This window comes from Salmo salar, chromosome 13, assembly GCF_965601325.2.
Source record: "Salmo salar chromosome 13, fSalSal1, whole genome shotgun sequence".
In the NCBI taxonomy this organism is placed as follows: domain Eukaryota; kingdom Metazoa; phylum Chordata; class Actinopteri; order Salmoniformes; family Salmonidae; genus Salmo; species Salmo salar.
The window spans coordinates 66436571-66460746 of NC_138303.1; the positions used below are offsets into that span (position 1 = coordinate 66436571).

At 42.7% G+C, this 24176-nt stretch overlaps 1 protein-coding gene across 4 annotated transcripts in view; it reads left to right on the plus strand.

Annotated features, from left to right (window-relative positions):
* LOC106567559 (double C2-like domain-containing protein beta) overlaps nucleotides 1-24176 on the plus strand; it is a 367378-nt gene that overhangs the window by 319569 nt on the left and 23633 nt on the right. For all 4 annotated transcript variants that reach the window (XM_045693460.2, XM_045693462.2, XM_082960276.1 and 1 more), the window contains 2 exons: nucleotides 16811-16937; nucleotides 23937-24094. In XM_045693460.2, the coding sequence (XP_045549416.1) occupies nucleotides 16811-16937; nucleotides 23937-24094 (285 nt within the window). The remainder of the gene's footprint in view (nucleotides 1-16810; nucleotides 16938-23936; nucleotides 24095-24176) is intronic.

Consider the following 24176-nt stretch of genomic DNA (forward strand, 5'->3'; position numbering starts at 1 on the left):
AGCCACAGTGCGTCATTTATTTAAAGGGGGAGTTAGCTGATCCTAATTTTCTATTTTGCCCTGTTTATCAAAAGTGTTGGAAAAACTTGTCAATAATCAACTGACTGGCTTTCTTGATGTCTAGTATTCTCTCTGGTATGCAATCTGGTTTCCGCTCAGGTTATGGATGTGTCACTGCAAACTTAAAGGTCCTCAATGATGTCACCATTGCCCTTGACTCTAAGCAATGTTGTGCTGCTATTTTTATTGACTTGGACAAAGGTTTTGATACGGTAGACCATTCCATTCTTGTGGGCCGGCAAAGGAGTATTGGTGTCTCGGAGGGGTCTTTGGCCTGGTTTGCTAACTACCTCTCTCAAAGAGTGCAGTGTATAAAGTCAGAACATCTGCTGTCTCAATCCTAGGCCCCATGCTCTTCTCAATTTACATCAACAACATAGCTCAGGCAGTAGGAAGCTGTCTCATCCATTTATATGTAGATGATACAGTCTTATAGTCAGCTGGCCCCTCCCCGGATTTTGTGTTAAACGCTCTACAACAAAGCTTTCTTAGTGTCTTAAAAGCTTTCTCTGCCCTTAACCTTGTTCTGAATACCTCCAAAACAAAGGTCATGTGGTTTGGTAAGAAGAATGCCCCTCTCCCCACAGGTGTGATTACTACCTCTGAGGGTTTAGAGCTTGAGGTAGTCACCTCATACAAGTACTTGGGAGTATGGCTAGATGGTACACTGTCCTTCTCTCAGCACATATCAAAGCTGCAGGCTAAAGTTAAATCTAGACTTGGTTTCCTCTATCGTAATCGCTCCTCTTTCACCCCAGCTGCCAAACTAGCCCTGATTCAGATGACCATCCTACCCATGCTAGATTATGGAGAGGTAATTTATAGTTCGGCAGGTAAGGGTGCTCTCGAGCGGCTAGATGTTCTTTACCATTCGGCCATCAGATTTTCCACCAATGCTCCTTTTAGGACACTTCTCTGCACTCTATACTCCTCTGTAAACTGGTCATCTTTGTATACCTGTCGCAAGATCTACTGGTTGATGCTTATTTATAAAACCCTCTTAGGCCTCACTCCCCCCTATCTGAGATATCTACTGCAACCTTCATCCTCCACATACAGCACTCGTTCTGTCAGTCACATTCTGTTAAAGGTCCCCAATGCTCACACATCCCTGGGTCACTCGTCTTTTCAGTTCGCTGCAGCTAGCAACTGGAACGAGCTGTAACAAACACTCAAACTGGACAGTTTTATCTCAATCTCTTCATTCAGACTCAATCATGGACATTCTTACTGACACGTGTCACTACCTCGTACCCCTGCACATTGACTCGTTACCAGTACTCCGGTATTTTTCATACTTTTTAACTCTGCATTATTGGGGAAGGGCTCGTAAGTAAGCATTTCACTGCAAAGTCTGCCTGTTGTATTCGGCACGTGACAAGTAACATTTGATTTGATTTCACAACTGGACGGTTTTTGTGTTTTAGGAACATACTGTACTCTGTAAATAAGTATGTGGATGTGCCTTCAAATTTGTGGATTTGGCTATTTCAGCCACACCCGTTGCTGACAGGTTTATAAAATCGAGCACATACCCATACATTCTCCATAGACAAACATTGGCATTAGAATGGCCTGTACTTAAGAGCTCAGTGACATTCAACGTGGCACCGTCATAGGATGCCACCTTTCCAACAAGTCAATTTTGTCAAATTTCTGCCCTGCTAGAGCTGCCCCGGTCAACTGTAAGTGCTGTTATTGTGAAATGGAAATGTCTAGGAGAAACAACGTCTCAGCCGAGAAAGTGGTAGGCTACACAAGCTCACAGAACAGGACCGCTGAAGTGTGTAGCGCGTAAAATATGTTTGTCCTCAGTTGCATCACTCACTACCGAGTTCCAAACTGCCTCTGGAAACAATGTCAGCACAATAACTGTTCCTCTGGAGGACTGGAAACTAATCTGGGTTTGGCGGATGCCAGGAGTGAGGTCCATACAGAAATGGTTTGTTGAGATTGTTGTGGAAGAACTAGACTGGCCTGCACAGACACCTGACCTCAACTCCATCGAACACCTTTGGGATGAATTGGAATGCAGACTGCATTTTGAAAATGGAATACATAAATATCGAATTTACGTAAGTATTCACACCACTGAGTCAATACTTTGTAGAAGCACCTTTTGGCAACCAATTATAGCTGTGAGTCTTTCTGGGTAAGTCTCTAAGAGCTTTCCACACCTGAATTGTGCAACATTTGCCTATTATTCTTTTCAAAATTATTCAAGATCTGTCAAATTGGTTGTTAATCATTGGTAGACAACCATTTTCAGGTCTTGCCATAGATGTTCAAGTAGATTTAAGTAAAACTGTAACTTGGGCAATTTTTTTGCAGTATTACTTTAGTGCCTTGTTGAAAACAGGATGCGTGTTTTGTAATATTTTTATTCTGTACAGGCTTCCTTCTTTTCACTCTGTTATGTAGGTTAGTATTGTGGACTAACTAAAATGTTTTTAATCCATATCACAGTCATTAAAATCTGTAAATGTTTTAAAGTCACCATTGGCCTCATGGTGAAATCCCTGAGCGGTTTCCTTCCCCTCCGACAACTGAGTTAGGAAGGACGCCTGTATCTTTGTAGTGACGGAGTGTATTGATACACCATCTAAAGTGTAATTAATAACTTCACCATTTTCATAGGGAATAGCGCACTATGGTAAGACGAGGGGGGCGGTCTGTGCATATTTGTAAACAGCTGGTGCACGAAATCTAAGAAAGGCTCTAGATTTTGCTAACCTGAAGTAGAGTATATTGTGATAAATTGCAGGCCACACTACTTGCCTAGGGAGTTTTCAGCTATACTTTTCGTGGCTGTTTATTTACCAGCACAGACTGATGCTGGCACTAAGACCGCACTCAGTCAGCTGTATAAGGAAATAAGCAAACAGGAAACCACTCACCCAGAGGCGGCGCTCCTAGTGGCCAGAGACTTTAATGCAGGGAAACTTAAATCAGTTCTATCAAATTTCTATCAACATGTTAAATGTGCAACAAGAGGGAAAAAAATTCTAGATCACCTGTACTCCACACACAGACACGTACAAAGCTCTCCCTCGCCCTCCATTTGGTAAATCCGACCACAACTCTATCCTCCTGATTCCTGCTTACAAGCAAAAATTAAAGCAGGAAGCACCAGTGACTTGGTCTATAAAAAAGTGGTCAGATGAAGCAGATGCTAAACTACAGGACTGTTTTGCTATCACAGACTGGAACATGTTCCGGGATTCTTCCGATGGCATTGAGGAGTACACCACATCAGTCACTGGCTTTATCAATAAGTGCATCGAGGTCGTCGTCGCCACAGTGACTGTACGTACATACCCCAACCAGAAGCCATGGATTACAGGCAACATTCACACTGAGCTAAAGGGTAGAGCTGCCGCTTTCTAGGTGCGGGACTCTAACCCGGAAGCTTACAACAAATCCTGCTATGCCCTGCGACGAACCATCAAACAGGCAAAGCGTCAATACAGGGCTAAGATTGAATCATACTACACCGGCTCCGACGCTCATCTTATGTGGCAGGGCTTGCAAACTATTACAGACTACAAAGGGAAGCACAGCCGCGAGCTGCCCAGTGACACGAGCCTACCATACGAGCTAAATCATTTTTATGCTCACTTCGACGCAAGCAACACTGAGGCATGCATGAGAGCATCAGCTGTTCCGGACGACTGTGTGATCACGCTCTCCGTAGCCGACGTGAGTAAGACCTTCAAACAGGTCAACATACACAAGGCTGCTGGGCCAGGCGGATTACCAGGACGTGTGCTCTGGGCATGTGCTGACCAGTTGGCAGGTGTCTTCACTGACCTTTTCAACATGTCCCTGATTGAGTCTGTAATACCAACAAGAACACAAAGGCAACCTGCTTAAATGACTACAGACCCGTAGCACTCACATAGCCATGAAGTGCTTTGAAAGGTTGGTTATGGCCCACATTAACACCATTATCCCAGAAACCCTAGACCCACTCCAATTTGCATACCACCCAAACAGATCCAAAGATGATGCAATCTCTATTGCACTCCACACTGCCCTTTCCTACCTGGACAAAAGGAACACTTATGTGAGAATGCTATTCATTGACTACAGCTCAGCGTTCCACATCATAGTACCCTCAAAGCTCATCACTAAGCTAAGGATCCTGGGACTAAACACCTCCATCTGAAACTGGATCCTGGACTTCCAGACAGGCCGCCCCCAGGTGGTGAGGGTAGGTAGCAACACATCTTCCATGCTGATCCTCAACACTGGAGCTCCACAGGGGTGCGTGCTCAGTCCCCTCCTGTACTCCCTGTTCACCCATGACTGCATGTTTAGGCACGACTCCAACACCATCATTAAGTTTGCAGACGACACAACAGTGGTAGGCCTGATCACCGACAACGAAGAGACAGCCTATAGGGAGGTCAGAGACCTGGCCGGGTGGTGCCAGAATAACAACCTATCCCTCAACATAACCAAAACTAAGGAGATGATTGTGGACTACAGGAAAAGGAGAACCGAGCACGCCCCCATTCTCATCGACAGGGCTGTAGTGGAGAAGGTTGAGAGCTTCAAGTTCCTTGGTGTCCACATCAACAACAAACTAGAATGGTCCAAACACACCAAGACAGTCATGAAGAGGACACGACAAAGCTTATTCCCCCTCAGGAAACTTAAAAGATTTGGCATGGGTCCTGAGATCCTCAAAAGGCAACATCGAGAGCATCCTGACTGGTTGCATCACTGCCTGGTATGGCAATTGCTCGGCCTCTGACCGCAAGGCACTACAGAGGGTAGTGCGTACGGCCCAGTACATCACTGGGGCTAAGCTGCCTGCCATCCAGGACTTCTACACCAGTCATAGACTGTTCTCTCTACTACCGCATGGCAAGCAGTACCGGAGTGCCAAGTCTAGGACAAAAAGGCTTCTCAACAGTTTTTACCCCCAAGCCATAAGACTCCTGAACAGGTAATCAAATGGCTACCTGAACTATTTGCATTGTGTGCCCCCCCAACCCCTCTTTTTACGCTGCTGCTACTCTCTGTTTATCATATATGCATAGTCACTTTAACTATACATTCATGTACATACTACCTCAATTGGGCCGACCAACCAGTGCTCCGGCACATTGGCTAACCAGGCTATCTGCATTGTCCCACCACCCGCCAACCCCTCTTTTACACTACTGCTACTCTCTGTTCATCATATATGCATAGTCACTTTAACCATATCTACATGTACATACTACCTCAATCAGCCTGAATAACCGGTGTCTGTATGTAGCCTCGCTAGTTTTATAGCCTCGCTACTGTATATAGCCTGTCTTTTTACTGTTGTTTTATTTCTTTACTTACCTATTGTTCACCTAACACCTTTTTTTCACTATTGGTTAGAGCCTGTAAGTAAGCATTTCACTGTAAGGTTGTATTCAGTGCACGTGACAAATAAACTTTGATTTCATATTAAATGTCTGATTTTTTTTTCATCTACCAGTTGGTGCCCTTCTTTGTGAGGCATTGGAAAACCTCCCAGGTCTTTATGGTTGAATCTGTGTTTGAAATTCACTGCTCGATAATTGTATGTGTGGGGTACAGAGATGAGGGAGTCATTCAAAAATCATGTTAAACATTGTTATTGCACACAGAATGTGTCCATGCAACTTATTATGTGACTTGTTAAGCACATTTTTACTCCTGAACTTTTTTCAGCTTGCCATTATTTATTCAGTTGTAAAAATGCCGAAAAACATCATTTGACTTCGACATTATGGGTTATTGTTTGTAGGCCAGTGACAGAAAATCGAAATGTAATCAATTTTAAATTCAGGCTGTAACACAACAAAATGTGGAAAAGGTCAAGGGGCATGAATACCTTCTGAAGGCACTATAAATACTAATGGCAATCAATAATCAATGGACAATAGTAGCATCAGCATAGGTTGTGTCTGAGTGGGTAGAGACCTGTGGATGGGCATTAAGTCAGTATGGATAGTCTGTGGGAGAGCAGTAGTTGTTATGGATTTAACTGTCTTATGGCCAGGGGATAGAATGTACGTCCTGGATGGCTGGAAGTGTGCCCACAGGGAAGCGCTGGGCCTTACTCATCACCCTCTGTAGGGCCTTCCACTCGCGGGCGGTACAGTTGCCATACCAGACGGTAATGCAACCAGTCAGGATTCTCTCAATGGTGCAGCTGTTCCTGTTGACGCGCTCCACCCCCCTGTAGACTGTTTCACCGTCGTGTCGTCAGCAAACTTGTTGATGGACTTAGCAGTTGTCACAAAGTGCTATACAGATACCCAGCCTAAAATCCCAAATAGCAAGCGATGCAGAAGCACATTGGCTAGGAGGAACCTGAGAGGAACCTGAGAGGAACCAGGCTCCGAGGGGTGGGCAGTCCTCTTCTGGCTGTGCCGGTTGGAGATTATAAGAATACATGGCCATTAAGGCTAGATCATTCTTCAATATGCTCAAACGTTAATAGAGACTGAGAGAGAGAGAGTGAAACAGCTGTTCCTGAACAAAGTAGCACGTCCGATTGAACAGGTCATGTTTCCATAGCCGCATGCAGAACATTTGATGCCCTCTCAAGTCCAAATTGAAGTCCCTCTACCTTTTCTAAAAAAACAAAGGGATATTATTTCAGATTCGGGGTGTTCTAAATATCCTTGGAAAGGGGCATTCAAGTATATAGCATGGAGCACGTAAACTATTACCTGGTAGCAATGTAACCCATTTCATCTGAAGGGTTCCCATTCAAGCCTTCCCTGTAGCTCAGTTGGTAGAGCATGGTGTTTGCAACGCCAGGGTTGTGGGTTCGATTCCCACGGGGGGCCAGCACAGGAAAAAAATGTATGAAATGTATGCATTTACTACTGTAAGTCGCTCTGGATAAGAGCGTCTGCTAAATGACCAAAAATGTAAAAAAAAATGTAAAAAATGTAAATGTAAACCACCTTCTAATGAATTCAGTTACTCCAACAACCATAATGAAAAGACTAAATTAACCATACCAGCTATAACAGCGTGTTTCACTCGAGCTGGGTAAGTGGAGGTAATCAGCAGCCAATCACCTGAGAGCATTGGAACATACTGTACTCAGTCATAACAAATGGGAGAGATGAGGCAAAGGCCCTGCTCCTTATAAACATTATGAGACGCTGAGATAATCGTATAGGCTCAGCAGTAAGGCTTCCTTAGCCACACACTGCATTAGCCTCAGCCTAATCTGACAGCTTCCCTGTCATCCTCCATCACTCCTCTCCCTCTCTCTTCACAAGGGCCAAGAGGAGTGATTATTCAGTATTGGACAGAGTTAGTTTTCTAGTGTTAGGTTCTAAATGAACCTATTAAAACTCACGGACGCTTAATAAAGCTCAAACCAAGTTAATTCACCCATTTGGTCGATACAGCTGCATGAGACAAACATATTCACACAAGCACTGATATTTAACCCTTTCTCCTATGCTGAGTCTACTACACATCTGAACAGGCAATGCATCTCTGTTGCTAGACAGAACCTCAGTGATATCTGTTCTTCCTCACTTCATCTGACCTGACCTCTGCCCCAAAGTGTCCTCCCCAACTCACGGCTGTCATGTTAACTTGTACCAGACTGTGCCTCTTCTCCTCCCAAAGGAACCCTGATGGCTAACAATAACATATCTGGACAGAATGTAAACGTTATACATTCCCCTCTCTCCCTCAGTGACATGAATAAAATATTATTTCATATTCTCAGAACCCAACACTAGAAATCACATATTTATTTATTTGAATATGCATTGAAGTCAAATTAAACACTTGTATTGTGGATCATCCGTGAAGAGATGTGTGTTTGTGTTTCTCCCCTTGATCCTTCCCAGGAGTCAATCAAATCTGTATAAGGCTCTTAAACACACTACAGTGTGTGTCCCAAATGCCACACTATTCCCTTTATAATGCAGACTCTGTAATTATCTGCTGTTCACTAGTCCCAGGCAGCGGATTGGAGTGTCTGCACTGACCCTCAATGCCTCCAACGATTCACTCTTTGTTTGCTCGGGTTAATTTATATATTAATTGTGTCACTACGAGAAGCTTGCCCTAGCCTAGTTTTCTGCAAGGATAGACAGATGTGTACACGAGGAGTGATGGCTTGGTTTAAAGGCTCTGTTGAGCAGGGAATCGTCTTCAACAAACCCAAGACGACCCATTCAAGTCCATGGTTAACTCTGTTCAGATAGACATTCAATGGGTTCATTTTTGGTAGAGGGGATTGTTGCTCGAATCAGCTGTAGGATGTCCTCAAGCAGTGAAGTTGAACAAGATGTCCATTAAATGTCATGCTTACAACATACGCCTTTTGGATTCTCAGTAGGACGAGATTGTATCACATTTTTATACCGTCAGACTTGGGATTCGAACCTGCTGCCCTCTTGCACTGCTGCGACCCAGTTGCACATCTGTCTCTAATCTAAGCCACCTGCCATCCATTGTAGGACGTAGTTGTATGTTCTACTTAGCCCATTTTGACTCGATTTATCCTGATTACTCTGTGAAACATAAGCTTTCACCAATCATATCAAACAAAATGCGTTCCCACTCACTGACCTCTGCGTAATTGGTTAATTTGAGCTATTTGATAGACTCACATCTTCTAAAGATATTATTTTCACTCTGTGTGTGCGAACGTGTGACATGCGTACGAAAGAGGTAGGGGGGATGCTTAGAACATTGAAGTGAGCACGCTGAGGCATGACTACTATTTAAATAAATGTCCTTTTTATTTTTGGACATTTGTTCTTGGAGCAGAGAATAGAGTCCCACAATTGCTGACAGAGCACCAAACAGAGACGTCACTGCGTTCAGTTAATTTCAAACCACTGCAGAGAGAGCAACCCCCCACAAACATACAGTGCCGTGAAAAAGTATTTGCTCCTTTTCAGATTTTCTCTTTTTTGAGATCTTTAACCAAAACCTAATATTAGATAAAGGGAACTTGAGTTTACAAATAACAAAAAAAGGGCAATTATTTATTTAATTATCAAAGTTATTGCCACTTACACTGGTCGCGCCACCTTTAGCTGCAATGACTGCAACCAAATTCTTCCTGTAGTTGTTGATCAGTCTCTCACATCGCTGTGGAGGAATTTTGGCCCACTCTTGCATGCAGAGCTACTTTCACTCAGCAACATTTGTGAGTGAAAGTAGCTAATCGTTTCAAGTCCTGCCACAACATCTCAAATGGGATTAGGTATGGACTTTGACCATTTTCATGTAGATTTGATTGCATGTTTTGGATCATTGTATTTGTATTTGTATTTATCATGGATCCCCATTAGCTACTGCCAAGTCAGTAGCTACTCTTCCTGGGGTCCAGCAAAATTAAGGCAGTTAATACAATATTAAAACATTACAATAATTCACAAACTGTGTGCCCTCAGGCCCCTACTCCACCACTACCACATATATACAGTACAAAATCCAAAATGTGTGTGTGTGTATGCATGTGTCTGTGCCTATGTTTGTGTTGCTTCACAGTCCCCGCTGTTCCATAAGGTGTTTATCTATTTGTTTAATCTAATTTTACTGCTTGCATGAGTTACTTGATGTGGAATAGAGTTCCATGTCGTCATGGCTCTATTTAGTACTGTGCACATTCCATAGTCTGTTCTGGACTTGGGGACTGTGAAGAGACCCTTTGTGGCATGTCTTGTGGGGTATGCATGGGTGTCCGAGCTGTGCGCCAGTAGTTCAAACAGACAGCTCAGTGCATTCAACATGTCAATACCTCTCATAAATACAAGCAGTGATGAAGTCAATCTCTCCTCCACTTTGAGCAAGGAGAGATTGACATGCATATTATTAATATTAGCTCTCTGTGTACATCCAAGGGCCAGCTGTGCTGCCCTGTTCTGAACCAATTGCAATTTTCCTAAGTCCTTTTTTGTGGCACCTGACCACACGACTGAACAGTAGTCCAGGTGCGACAAATCTAGGGCCTGTAGGACCTGCCTTGTTGACAGTGCTGTCAAGGAAGTAGAGCAGTGCCTTACCATGGACATACTTCTCCCCATTTTAGCTACTGTTGTATCAATATGTTTTGACCATGACAGTTAAAATCCAGGCTAACTCCAAGCAGTTTAGTCACCTCAACTTTGCTCAATTTCCACATGATTTATTACAAGATTTAGTTGAGGTTTAGGGTTTAGTGAATGATTTGTCCCAAATACAATGCTTTTAGTTTTAGAAATATTTAGGATTTACTTATTCCTTGCCACTCACTCTGGACCACACTTTTAATATAGGCCAGCCCTGTTGTAACCTCGTATCCCAGCGATAATTCCTTGTATTACGGCTGGGAAGAAAACGCTTCAATTTGTCAACATGCCATTGGCTCAACCATTAGCTAAACTTAACCCAAGACAAACATTTTGACTAGCCCACATAGCTACAAGGATGCACTTTCATTCTAGGTTTAAGACCTCATATTGAAGTTTGTAGAGACCCCAACTGATGTATAGAACAATCTTAAATGACCGACTTTGGTTTAGATACAAGCATCATGAAACCTTTAACACAATACATTTATTTGACTTGGTGAAAATCCGTTTTTGGGACCTAACTTGCTTACTACTTTCCATGTGGTTTCTTTCTTCACAGACTCCATGAAATGACGACCTCTTCCTAAAATGTTGGGTTTCTTAAAAACAAGGGTGGCTCAACTTACCCCTTTGGCTCAATTTCCCCCACTCTCTCCTACAATGACGAGCAGAGAGGAAAGTGAATGTATCACTATACCTGAACTGAGTCAAATGACAGTAAGGTACTATGTTACACTGCAGCATAAAGTTGCATAGGAGATGGTGAGAATGGATATGAGTTGGTGGGGGTGAGGGGGCTTCGACAGAGATATATTCAGAAATGTAATATAATTTCTAAAGCGGAATTGTAGGGGAACCACAGCTGTGGCATGGATCATGGATAGGGGCTGCCCTCTCGTTCCCCCTGGGGCTGTCCATGGCTCGCTCCCGTCAGGACGTAATGGAGATGGATGAGCAGGGCACTGGGAGCTGGGCAGGCTGGGAAATGGGAGCGAACGGAACGAGGGAGAGAGGCCCTGTTTATCCTGTCACTGAGGAGGAGAGGAGAGCTGGGGTGTGACAGCTGGATTAGGCCTACTGGGAGAGATAGCTGTGTGTTTCACCCTCTCTCTCCCCTCCATCGCTTGCTCACTCCCTCCCTCCCTCCATCCCCTCACCACCCTTCCATATCTCACACACTGTGAGCAAGCTGGCTAGAGCTGGACAGGCTTGTCACTGAATATTGGCAGGCGTATTGAAACGGTAAGGACTTCGAATAGAGTCCAGGTCTGATTTGACATCCACTGCAGCAATGTTTGGTGCTGTTTTTGATCTTTTGGACATGTTATTGTTGTTGTGACAATACATTTTACATTGAATATTTGGTGTCATCGTTTTAATTACACACAAAAGCTGTCATCATTCAGAAACAGCAACATTGTTACCTGATTTGTTTATCAATTAAAGTCAAATTGAGGATTCACAAATACAACCAAGTTTGAGTTGGCATTGTCTACTACCTCCATCTCATCAGATTTTTTTCATTTTCAACCTTTATTCAACCAAAATCTTGTTGGAGAAATCTCACTCAAAATGAGACTTCACCATTTTTATGGTTAAACTCTAAATTATTTATCTAACAAAACTAATTTAAGATTTATTAAAAGCTTATCTTAATTATATTTACTATTTCCTTCCAATTCAGAGCCCTATAATGTGTCTTAGCATCTTGTTCTCTGTTTTGAATCCAAATCAATGCCATCTCACATGTTGAATGGCATTGACCTCGTGCCACTGCAGTCAAAAGTAGTTTGTGGTATTCACCTGCTCCGGGGTGAAGTTTCCCCAGGTACAGATCTGGGATCAGTTTCCCCTCCCTCAATCCTAATCTTAACCATCTGTACACACCAACGTACACCAATTTATCCTCAACTAAAATGTTAGGCTAATGAAGTGGAATGAGTAGTTGATGATATTGTCAATTGGCCAATACTTGGTTAAGGATGAATGGGAGGGCCACTAGCAGTTTATCCTCAACTAAAATGTTAGGCTAATGAAGTGGAATGTGTAGTTGATGGTATTGTCAATACTTGGTTAAGAATGAATGGGAGGGCCACTACTAGCCTTCACTACTAGCCTTCACCCTGCTTGGGCCCCCTAAAAAGGGTGCACTCGTTCAGTCAAGTGTTTAAAGCTATTGGGAGGGTGTATGAATTTGCTAGAGGGAGTTTCGACTATATCTCTTACACCCGTCCATTCCTTTTACATCCACAAGGTGAAGTGTAAACGTGCACACCTTGGGGAGAAAATTCATTTGAGCTGTAGTCCTGAATCTTTCATCATGTTTGAGAATGAAGGGTTCTAAGTACCAATGTCATTTACGTTTGTTATTTATTCATCAAAACACAGAACTACTGACCTTTTCAGCTTCAATCATGACTTTAAGCATGCTGGGCTGTCAAACAAGCTAGCACTTCATCGCTAACATTTTGAGAAGATAATGACTGTGGTGCTTTTCGTTTCGATCCACTCAAAGCTGTAAACAAGGTCATAGAAAGCAAAACACATCCCATGTGGCATTTTCGCTAATAGAATCAGCTTCCACTTTGATAACTCATCGTAAGAAGCCAAAAACGGTCCACACTCCTGTTTTAGGTGTTAGCTAATCGGCGTGTCATTAACCTTGCTCAATAGCATTGTTTTCCATAAGCTGTCAGAGTAATTGATGTAATTGAAAATTTGTGATAATAGAACTGTGAAAATCACTGAGCCACTCATGATGAAATGGAACCCGTTTGTGTCCACCGACTCACCACCAAATCCCCATTAATGTAACTTTGTTTTAGGAAAACATCACATTTACATTTTTGTCATTTTAGCAAGTACTCGTCATATCTAGAGCAACTTACATCAAGTATTATTTTACCAACTAATCACAGAAACTGATGAACAATGATATTCATTGTTCTCCAAGATACAGTTTTACCAGTCATAATCTAAATAGGACTGATTCTCTAGTTACTTTTACAAGAAATATTGAGAACATTCTCTGAGTGAAATGTGATTGTTTTTTGCAGGCGAGACGAGATTGAAAAGGAAAGAATATGTCCTCACTCCTCTGGATAAGCCACGAAACTATTTTCTCTGCACCCTCATCGAATTCAGATGTTCTATTCATCTCATAACCGTGCCTTTACCATCTATTTAATTCAACAGGAACAACAGAGGATGAGAAAGAACCCCACGTACGTTCCACAGCCAACAAATCCATTTCCTCTCTAAATTAATTTATTTGAAATCTGTACCACCTGTCCATAGGATAAATTGGTGACTGCTCAATGGAGTTTCTAATGTTGCTGCTGCGATTAGATTTGCCCCTCATGAGTGGAATGTAATTATAATTTGTTGTACGAAGGCCCATGGTTTCCCTCCACCTATCAATCAATTACACACAGAGAAAATAACTAATTTCACACATCATGAGCTCAATGTAAATAGATGTACTGTACGCCACACAAAGGAGAACACTGGATGAGTGTGCTCGCAAAAGCACTGTTCATATACACACACTGTTGAGAACATTCTGTGTAGTTATTGGAACTGAATGAAATGCTCAAAAGGAGGGCAGAATCGTTACAGATCATTAAAGAGCCCTCGAGGTGTTATGGGAGGTAGAAGGGGGGCTCGCTGAGAAGAGGCTAAAAGAGAAATCTGTAACACTTTGTATGTTCAAACTGTATATAGTGCCTTGCAAAAGTATTCATCCCCCTTGGAGTTTTTCCTATTTTGTTGCATTACAACCTGTAATTTAATTGGATTTTTATTTGGATTTCATGTAATGGACATACACAAAATAGTCCAAATTGGTGAAGTGAAATAAAAAAAATAGCTTGTTTCAGAAAATTGAACAAAAAAAAAAACGGGAAAGTGGTGCATGCATATGTATTCACCCCTTTACTATAAAGCCCCTAAATAAGATCTGGTGCAGCCAATTACCTTCAGAAGTCACATAATTAGTTAAATAAAGTCCACCTGTGTGCAATCTAAGTATCACATGATCTGTCACATGACAGTATATATACACCCGTGCTGAAAGGCCACAGATCTGTTGTATGACTTAAAGATTGCTGTACATCCAACTTGAAGCAGTTTTGCCTTGAAGAATGGGCAAAAATCCCAGTGGCTAGATGTGCCAAGCTTATAGAGACATACCCTAAGAGACTTGCAGCTGTAATTGCTGCAAAAGGTGGCTCTACAAAGTATTGACTTTGGGGGGGTGAATAGTTATGCACGCTCGAGTTTTCCGTTTTTTTTTGTCTTATTTCTTGTTTGTTTTTTTGCATCTTCAAAGTATTTTGCATCTTCAAAGTAGTAGTTATGTTGTGTAAATGAAATGATACAACCCCCCCAACAATCCATTTTAATTGTAGGTTGTAAGGCAACAAAATAGTAAAAATGCCAAGGTGGTGAATACTTTCGCAAGCCACTGTAGTCCCTGTTATTATGCTCAGTGCATTATATGACTTGCTTTAACCATTCATAAGGGTGGGTGTTAACTGGGGACGATGTATCGCCTAGCCACGCTAGTGTGGGACTGTAATTTGACTTTTATTTTGATAGCGGATGCTGTGGCTCTGACTATAAAGAGCAGGAGTTTCTGGCATAGCTTTAGTTTAGGGTATGTTATCATAGCAGGGGCCAGCCCTCTGCTCATAAGATTTATCCTTATATTTTATTTGTCCCCTGAAGATGTGTGGCTGCTAGCAAGCCAAAAGCATGCTGGGTATAGCTAGGTATCAATCAGGGGCAGGAAGCTATAGTGAGTCTTGTCCAAAACTGAGATTTTTAGGAAATAATGGTATGTTACGGAGTGAAGGGTACTGAATAGTTTTCCTTGGGTTGGGTTTATTTCAATCCTGCACACAGATAGCAGTACCCAAGTAATCATTCATTTGGAGCGCAACTGCATACAACCTGATCGTAATGCCCAGCACACTGACCGTGGCAAATTTGGTTTGACTTTGGATATCCCTATAGGGCTAGTTAGGGACCATCAATAAAGTATACAATGGACAATATTTAATCATTTCAATAGATCCAAATTACAATGACATTAAAACCTTGAACCAAAAAACTAAACTATAATAACCTTGCACACAAGAGACACCCACATCAAAGCACACCTCCAAGTCCCAAATCTCGTTCTCGGTAGCATTTCCTAATGAGGATGATTGAAACCTAGGCTAAATCAGTAAGTTCAGCCCCTTTTCAAGTATGTTGAACCCACAATCATGGCATTGCTAGCACTACACTTTTACCAACTGGTCCACACTGGACCACTTGGTCAGCCAGCTTTAAAATGCTACATGATAAAGCAAGGACCAACTTCAGTATTCTCAGAGAGGAGGAATAGGGTTCTATTCAGTCATATGAAGTGGTCTGGCCATCACTAGCAATGGGGAGAACGAAACATTGCCTTCTGTTAATTTACAAAGCTCTCCTGCAGAAACTACCATATACTACCTCACATCGCTCCTGATATATAGAAATATAAAATATGCCACTCGCTCCCAGAAAAGGCTAATTCTTAAAAATCCTTTTGTCGCTTATGATCTAGACAAAACAGCCTTTAGGTTTTACATGCCACATACAGTACCAGTCAAAAGTTTGGAGACACCTACTCAAGGGATTTTCTTTATTTTACTATTTTCTACATTGTAGAATAATATAGAAGACATCCAAACTATGAAATTACACATTGGGAATCGTGTAGTAACCAAAAGTGTTAAACAAACCAAAATATATTTTATCACTGACAGTGTCACCAGCAAAGCACCCCCACACCATCACACCTCCTCCTCCATGCTTCACGGTGGGAACTACACATGTGGAGATCATCCATTCACCTATTATGCATCTCACAAAGACACAGCGGTTGGAACCAAAAACCTTACATTTGGACTCATCAGACCAAAGGACCGATTTCCACCTGTCTAATGTCCAATGCTTGTGTTTCTTGGCCCAAGCAAGTCTCTTCTTCTTATTGATGTCCTTTAGTAGTGGTTTCTTTGCAGAAATTCAACCATGAAGGCCTGATTCCATATGTGCTATTTCATAGTTTTGATGTCTTCACCATTATTTTACAAGGTAGAAAATAGTAAAAAATAAATGAACATCCTGGAATGGGTAGGTGTGTCCAAACTTTTGATTGGTACTGTACATGGAATTAATTTCAGGGCACTCTGAGATTAGACTCCCGAGTGCCTTTTAGTCACTTGAGTGCATTGGTGGGAAACCTGTTCATAGAGGAGTTCACAGAGGATTTCTGAAGTCTTGATAGGTTGGGAAACTGTAGGGGAGACTGTTGGGGTAACTACTGTATTTGATTGATTGTGTTATTATCTATTGATTGTATTTGATGTGTGTATTTTGTATGCAAAAACAAAAAACAGTAAATAAAAGTAAAATGTTATTTGATTTCTAATCCAGGAAACCTGGTGACTGGGTTTGATTAAATAGTAGCCCATTGTCAGTTCAACTCTTCTGCGGCTGCTGACCATGTGACTAATTTTCAATATCTAGATTTTCCCTATTCTGTCTCTCTTTTGCAGTCTTCTTTTTTATTTCTCTCTCATAGCTGCTTTGTATCTTTTGATCTCTCTCTCTGACTCTCTCTCTCTCTCTCTGTTCTGTACTTTCAGGATTTCAGTGTGTGACGAAGACAAGTTCCGCCACAATGAGTTCATCGGTGAGACGCGCATCCCCCTCAAGAAACTCAAGCCCAACCAGACCAAGAACTTCTACAACTGCCTGGAGAAACAGCTACCTGTAAGTTATCTCCAAATTGCCTTTTTCATCTACCCATTTAAAACCAAAATGAAGCATATCCGGGAAAATTAAGCATATCCTAAGCCATATCCTAAGTTAAATTGATTATATTGTCTACACTGCTAAGTTAAAAAAAAAAAAAAAAAAGGTAAATGTTAAATTTTTTTATGTGTAGATAATTTGCCTAAATACCTTGTGTTGCAAGACAGCAATACTGTATGTATCCTGTCATACATTTTTTAAATGTTTTATTTCACCTTTATTTAACCAGGTAGGCTAGTTGAGAACAAGTTCTCATTTACAACTGCGACCTGGCCAAGATAAAACAAAGCAGTGCGACACAAACAACAACACAGAGTTGCACATGGAATAAACAAACATACAGTCAATAACACAATAGAAAAAGTCTATACAGTGTGTGCAAATGAGGTAAGATAAGGGAGGTACAATAAATAGGCCATAGTGGCGAAATAATTACAATATAGCAATTAAACACTGGAGTGATAGATGTGCAGAAGATGAATGTGCAAGTAGAGATACTGGGGTGCAAAGGAGAAAAATAAATAAATAAATAAATAACAATATGGGGATGAGGTAGTTAGATGGGCTATTTACAGATGGGCTATGTACAGTTGCAGTGATCTGTGAGCTGCTCTGACAGCTGGTGCTTAAAGTTAGTGAGGGAGATATGAGTCTCCAGCTTCAGTGATTTATGCAATTCGTTCCAGTCATTAGCAGCAGAGAACTGGAAGGAAAGGCGGCCAAAGTAGGAATTGGCTTTGGGGGTGACCAGTGAAATATACCTTTAATTGCGAAATAGGAAGCCAATTCTAGATTTAATTTTGGATAGGAGATGCTTAATGTGAGTCTTGAAGGAGAGTTTACAGTCTAACCAGACACCTAGGTATTTATTTGTAGTTGTCCACGTATTCTAAGTCAGAACTGTCCAGAGTAGTGATGCTGGACGGGTGGGCAGGTGCGGGCAGCGATCGGTTGAAGTGCATGCATTTAGTTATACTTGCATTTAAGAGCAGTTGGAGGCCACGGAAGGAGAGTTGTATGTCATTGAAGCTCCTCTGGAGGTCTGTTAACACAGTGTCCAAAGAAGGGCCAGAAGTATACAAAATGGTGTCATCTGCGTAGAGGTGGATCAGAGAATCACCAGCAGCAAGAGTGACATCATTGATGTATACAGAGAAAAGAGTCAGCCCGAGAATTTAACCCTGTGGCGCCCCCATAGAGACTGCCAGAGGTCCGGACAACAGGCCCTCCGATTTGACACACTGAACTCTGTCTGAGATGTAGTTCGTGAACCAGGTGAGGCAGTCATTTGAGAAACCAAGGCTGTTGAGTCTGCCAATAAGAATGTGGTGATTGACAGAGTCGAAAGCCTTGGCCAGGTCGATGAATACAGCTGCACAGTACAGTCTGTTATCGATGGCGGTTATGATATCGTTTAGGACCTTGAGCATGGCTAAGGTGCACCCATGACCAGCTCGGAAACCAGATTGCATAGCGGAGAAGGTGCGTTGGGATTCGACATGGTCGGTGATCTGTTTGTTAATTTGGCTTTCGAAGACCTTAGAAAGGCAAAGTAGGTTAGATATAGGTCTGTAGCAGTTTGGGTCTAGAGTGTCTCCCCCTTTGAAGAGGGGGATGACTGCGGCAGCTTTCCAATCTTTGGGGATCTCAGACGATACGAAAGAGAGGTTGAACAGGCTAGTAATAGGGGTTGCAACAATTTCGGCTGATAATTTTATAAAGAGAGGGTTCAGATTGTCAAGCCCGGCTGATTTGTAGGGGTCCAGATTTTGCAGCTCTTTCAAAACATTAGCTATCTGGATTTGGGTGAAGGAGAAATGGGGAGGCTTGGGCAGGATGCTGTGGGGGGTGCAGGCTGTTGACCGGGGTAGGGGTAGCCAGATGGAAAGCATGGCCAGCCGTAGAAAAATTCTTATTGAAATTCTCAATTATCGCGGATTTATCGGTAGTGACAGTGTTTCCTAGCCTCAGTGCAGTGGGCAGCTGGGAGGAGGCGCTCTTATTCTCAATGGACTTTACAGTGTCCCAGAACTGTTTGGAGTTTGTGCTACAGGATGCAAATTTCTGTTTGAAAAAGCTAGCCTATGCTTTCCTAACTGCCTATTTATATTGGTTCCTGACTTCCCTGAAAAGTTGCATATTGCGGTGGCTATTCGATGCTGATGCAGAACGCCACAGGATGTTTTTGTGCTGGTCAAGGGCAGTCAGGTCTGGAGAGAACCAAGGGCTATATCTGTTCCTGGTTTTAAAAAAATTGAATGGGGCATGCTTATTTAAGATGGTGAGGAAAGCACTTTTAAAGAATAACCAGGCATCCTCTACTGACGGAATGAGGTCAATATCCTTCCAGGATACCCGGGCCAGGTCGATTAGAAAGGCCTGCTCGCTGAAGAGTTTTAGGGAGCGTTTGACAGTGATGAGGGGTGGTCGTTTGACCGCAGACCTATTACGGACGCAGGCAATGAGGCAATGATCGCTGAAATCCTGGTTGAAGACAGCAGAGGTGTATTTGGAGGGCAGGTTGGTTAGGATGAGGGTGCCCGTGTTTATGGATTTGTGGATGTACCTGGTAGGTTCATTGATCATTTGTGTGAGATTGAGGGCATCAAGCTTAGATTGTAGGATGGCCAGAGTGTTAAGCATGTCCCAGTTTAGGTCACCTAACAGCACGAGCTCTGAAGATAGATGGTGGGCAATCAATTCACATATGCTGTCCAGGGCACAGCTAGGGGCAGAAGGTGGTCTATAGCAAGTGGCAATGGTGAGAGACTTGCTTCTGGAAGGTGGATTTTTAAAAGTAGAAGCTCAAATTGTTTGAGCACAGACCTGGATAGTAAGACAGAACTCTGCAGGCTATCTCTGCAGTAGATTGCAACTCCGCCCCCTTTGGCAGTTCTATCTTGTCGGAAAATGTTATAGTTAGGGATGGAAATTTCAGGATTTTTGGTGGCCTTCCTAAGCCAGGATTCAGACCCAGCTAGGACATCCGGGTTGGCAGAGTGTGCTAAAGCAGTGAATAAAACAAACTTAGGGAGGAGGCTTCTAATGTTAACATGCATGAAACCAAGGTTTTTACGGTTACAGAAGTCAACAAATGAGAGCGTCTGGGGAATGGGTGTGGAGCTAGGCACTGCAGGTCCTGGATTAACCTCTACATCACCAGAGGAACAAAGGAGGAGTAGGTTAAGGGTACGGCTAAAGGCTATAAGAACTGGTCGTCTAGTACGTTCGGAACAGAGAGTAAAAGGAGCAGGTTTTTGGGCATGGTAGAATAGTTTCAATGAATAATGTACAGACAAAGGTATGGTAGGATGTGAATACAGTGGAGGTAAACCTAGGCATTGAGTGACATTGAGAGAGGTATTGTCTGTAGAGACACCATTTAAACCAGGTGAGCTCACCGCATGTGTGGAAGGTAGAACAAAAGTGTTAGCTAAGGCATATTGAGCAGGGCTGGAGGCTCTACAGTGAAATAAGACAATAATCACTAACCAAAACAGCAATGGACAAGGCATATTGACATTAGGGAGAGGCATGCGTAGCCGAGTGATCATAGGGTCCAGTGAGTAGCTAGGCAGGCTGGAGACACGGCGATTCAGAGAGCTAGCGGGCCGGGATTAGCAGGCTAGCAGATGGGCCTTAGAGGAACGTCGCAACGGAATAAGTCTGTTGTAGCCCCCTCGTGCAGTTACATCGGCAGACCAGTCATGATGGATCAGCAGGGCTTCGTGTAGTAAAAGGGTCTAGGCCAATTGGCGAAATAGGTTTAGTAGCCGAACAAATTGGCTGATGGACCTCTTCAGCTAACAGTCCGATATGCTCTAGACAGCTTGCGGGCCGCTGCTAGCAGATGGGCATTCAGGGGACATCGCGACGGAGGAGCCTGTTGAAAAAACCCCTCGGGCGGATTACGTCGGTAGTCCAGTCGTGATGAATCGGTGGGGCTCCGTATCGGCATTAAAAGGGGTCCAGGCCAATTGTCAAAATAGGTATTGTAGCCCAAGGAGTGGCTGATGGACCTCTTCAGCTAGCCGGGAGATGGGCCTAGCATAGGCTAGCTCCAGGCTAATTTCTGCTTGCTTCGGGACAGAGACATTAGCCAGGAGTAGCCACTCGGATAGTAGCTAGCTAACTGTGATGATCCAGGTGAAAAGGTTCAGAGCTTGCGGTAGGAATCCGGAGATATGGAGAAGAAGAAGTCAGATATGCTCTGGGTTGAATCGCGCTGTGCAGACTGGCAGGAGTTGTCCGGGCTAAAGGTTAGCTGATGACCGCTAGAAGTGGCTAGCTGACTACTAGCTAGTAGCTAGTTAGCTGGCTAGCTTCTGTTGGGGGTTCCAGTTCTAAAGTAAAGAAAATAGCAGATCCATACCAGATTGGGTGAGGCGGGTTGCAGGAGAGTATGTTGAAGTTGAGGTTAAGAAAAAGATATTTAAAAAAAGATATGCAAAGAAAAAAGATATATACACGACAAGATGAAGACAAAGACGCCTGACTGCTACGCAATCTTGGATTAGAATTAATACATGATTGACCTTAAAACTATACCATTCTCCTGTATCTTAGTCCATTCCGCTCTGACATCGCTCATCCATATGTATATAGTCTTAATTCATTCCTACTTAGATTTGTGTGTATTGGGTATGTTGTGTAATTTCTTAGATATTACTGTCGGAGCTAGAAGCACAAGCATTTCGTTACACCCGCAATAACATCTACTAATCGCCTGTATGTGACCAATAAAATTGAATTTGATTTGAAAACATTTCATATACCTGTACATCCCCTTTTAACACACTGTAAATTAACTTCATGAAACAACCACAGACATTTCAATGGAGCACCACTTACTAAGGGCTCAGTTCAACACTGCCTCTCTCCCTGAATTAAGCAGGTTTACAGCATTAAAAACCAGAGGGAATGACAGTCTCTCATAATTCACACAAGGAATTATATTAACTCATGGGCTTTTAACAAGGACTTGCCATGGATGCCCGAGGCATTTGATTTACTCACGAGCTACTTACTTAGCGACTTAGCGCACTAGAGGATGTTTCTAGCTATTGTCGTTATTTTACAGTACTGTCGCTAGTCATATATTTTTTCACATACAATACTGTAGCTCCACCTTAATTGGAATTTAACTCAAGCTCTACCAAATGGATACTTAGTTGAGCTGCAACATTTGATCCTCCAAACTTTCTCCACGTTTGGGTTGCTGTTTCCAAGAGCCTTAGTTTGGGAGCTTTACTTTTTACGAATGAGCTGATTGATTGGGATGAGCCCTTTCTTAACATTCACTCTTTTATCCGAGCGTGTCGTTAAAATCGCCTAATTTCATCGGGTTTAAGAGCGCTCACAGAAATGTGTTTTCTCTTACCATCAACAGCACTGGAGGGAATCTGCTCTGACTACTCAGAGAAGGCTTAGCCCAGTCTTTGACTGAGCATCACTGTCTTTCTTTCCATGCTGGCTTTACAACGTGCAGCCTTTTTATCAGCCTGTGGATTACTGAGCTACGTGCTGACATTATGTGTGTTAATGTGCTGACCTTCATGTCAGTAATGATGGACTGTCGTTTCTCTTTGCTTATTTGAGCTGTTCTTGCCATAATATGTACTTGGTCTTTTTCCAAATAGGGCTATATTCTGTATACCACCCCTACCTTGTCACAACACAACTGATTCGCTCAAACGCATTAAGAAGGAAAGAAATTCCACAAATTAACTTTTAAGAAGGCACACCATTTCAGGTGTCTACCTGCTCATGAAGCTGGTTGAGAGAATGTCAAGAGTGTGCAAAGCATTCATCAAGGCAAAGGGTGGCTACTTTGAAGAATATAAAATATAAAATGAAAAAAAAACGCAAAGCTTTTGTTTTTAGGCCTGAGACTTCATCTCGGGCATAACAACACCATGCCAATATATCCTCCAAACACCGGCTTCTCGGGCATTATCTCTTAAATATAAGATATACAAACCTCAGACATTCTGACAATTCAGTGTGCATTCCATTTGATCTGTCCCCCTACCAACTTCCAATTTTCTATGTCAAGCTTTCCTACTCTTTATGTGCTCACCCTCTATCGCTCTCTCTCTCTCCATTCATTGCCCTCTTGGTCTGCATTTTGTTTTGTTGTTATTTTTTAGTTTAAACCAGGAGGCTATCTAAGGGTGTCTCTGTGAAGCCCTGTGCAAACACTCTGAGGGTTACGTAAACGAGACAGAGTAGTCACACAGCGGGGCTGGAATCATTAGAGACGCTTCCTGCACAGCCAATTAGCTAGCGTCATTAGCAGAGAATTATGGGCAAAGTGCATTTCCGATAAGGTGGAAAGTGAATCGGCAAATTTGCACATCTTAGATTTGGAATGTAATCGAGATGAATAGGCACATGGTATTAAAGGAACTGCAAAGAGTTGCTCTGTCCTTGTGCAGTCACTCCTGACAAGTATGGACTTGGACTGTCTTGCATGGAGATTGATTATAGGTGTGATCCAAGAAGTCCACAGCAATACTTATTTTGCAAATCAAACTCCAAATCAAGTCACCCCATTCGATTGGATTCCCAATCTGATCAATGGACATTTGCATTTGGAGAAGAAGCCCATCTAAAAAGCCCTTACTGAAAACTTGGTCATCAACCCTAACTGATGGAGCTGCTATGTACATCCCACTCAGTCTCCTCCACCAGGTTCCTCATGTAATGGGTTGTGGGTGTGAATGTTAACTACTGTAACTTCTGGGGACAGCAAGTGTTCCTCTAAACTGTTGATCAACTGTTGGACCTCATGAAGAGCCAACTTGGATCAAAATGTTCTAAATAATGGTGGTATAGTATACAGTATAAAATGTGATGTGCGTAAGACTATGTTTCTATCGAGCACGACACCGCCACTATGTACTCACTGTGCTCCTTTCCTTTGACTTCTGTGTGTCCCCACTCCTTTACCCGCAGATTGACAAGACAGACGACAAGTCCTTGGAGGAACGAGGGCGCATCATGATCTCCCTCAAGTACAGCTCCCAGAAGTCTGGCCTGGTGGTAGGCATCGTCCGCTGTGCCCACCTCGCCGCCATGGACGCAAACGGCTTCTCAGACCCCTATGTCAAAACGTGAGTTTGTCACACAGCCTAGCGACAGCACTTGTTCCCAAACGCATGTACTTCAGACCTCTAGTGGTACTGGATTGATTTT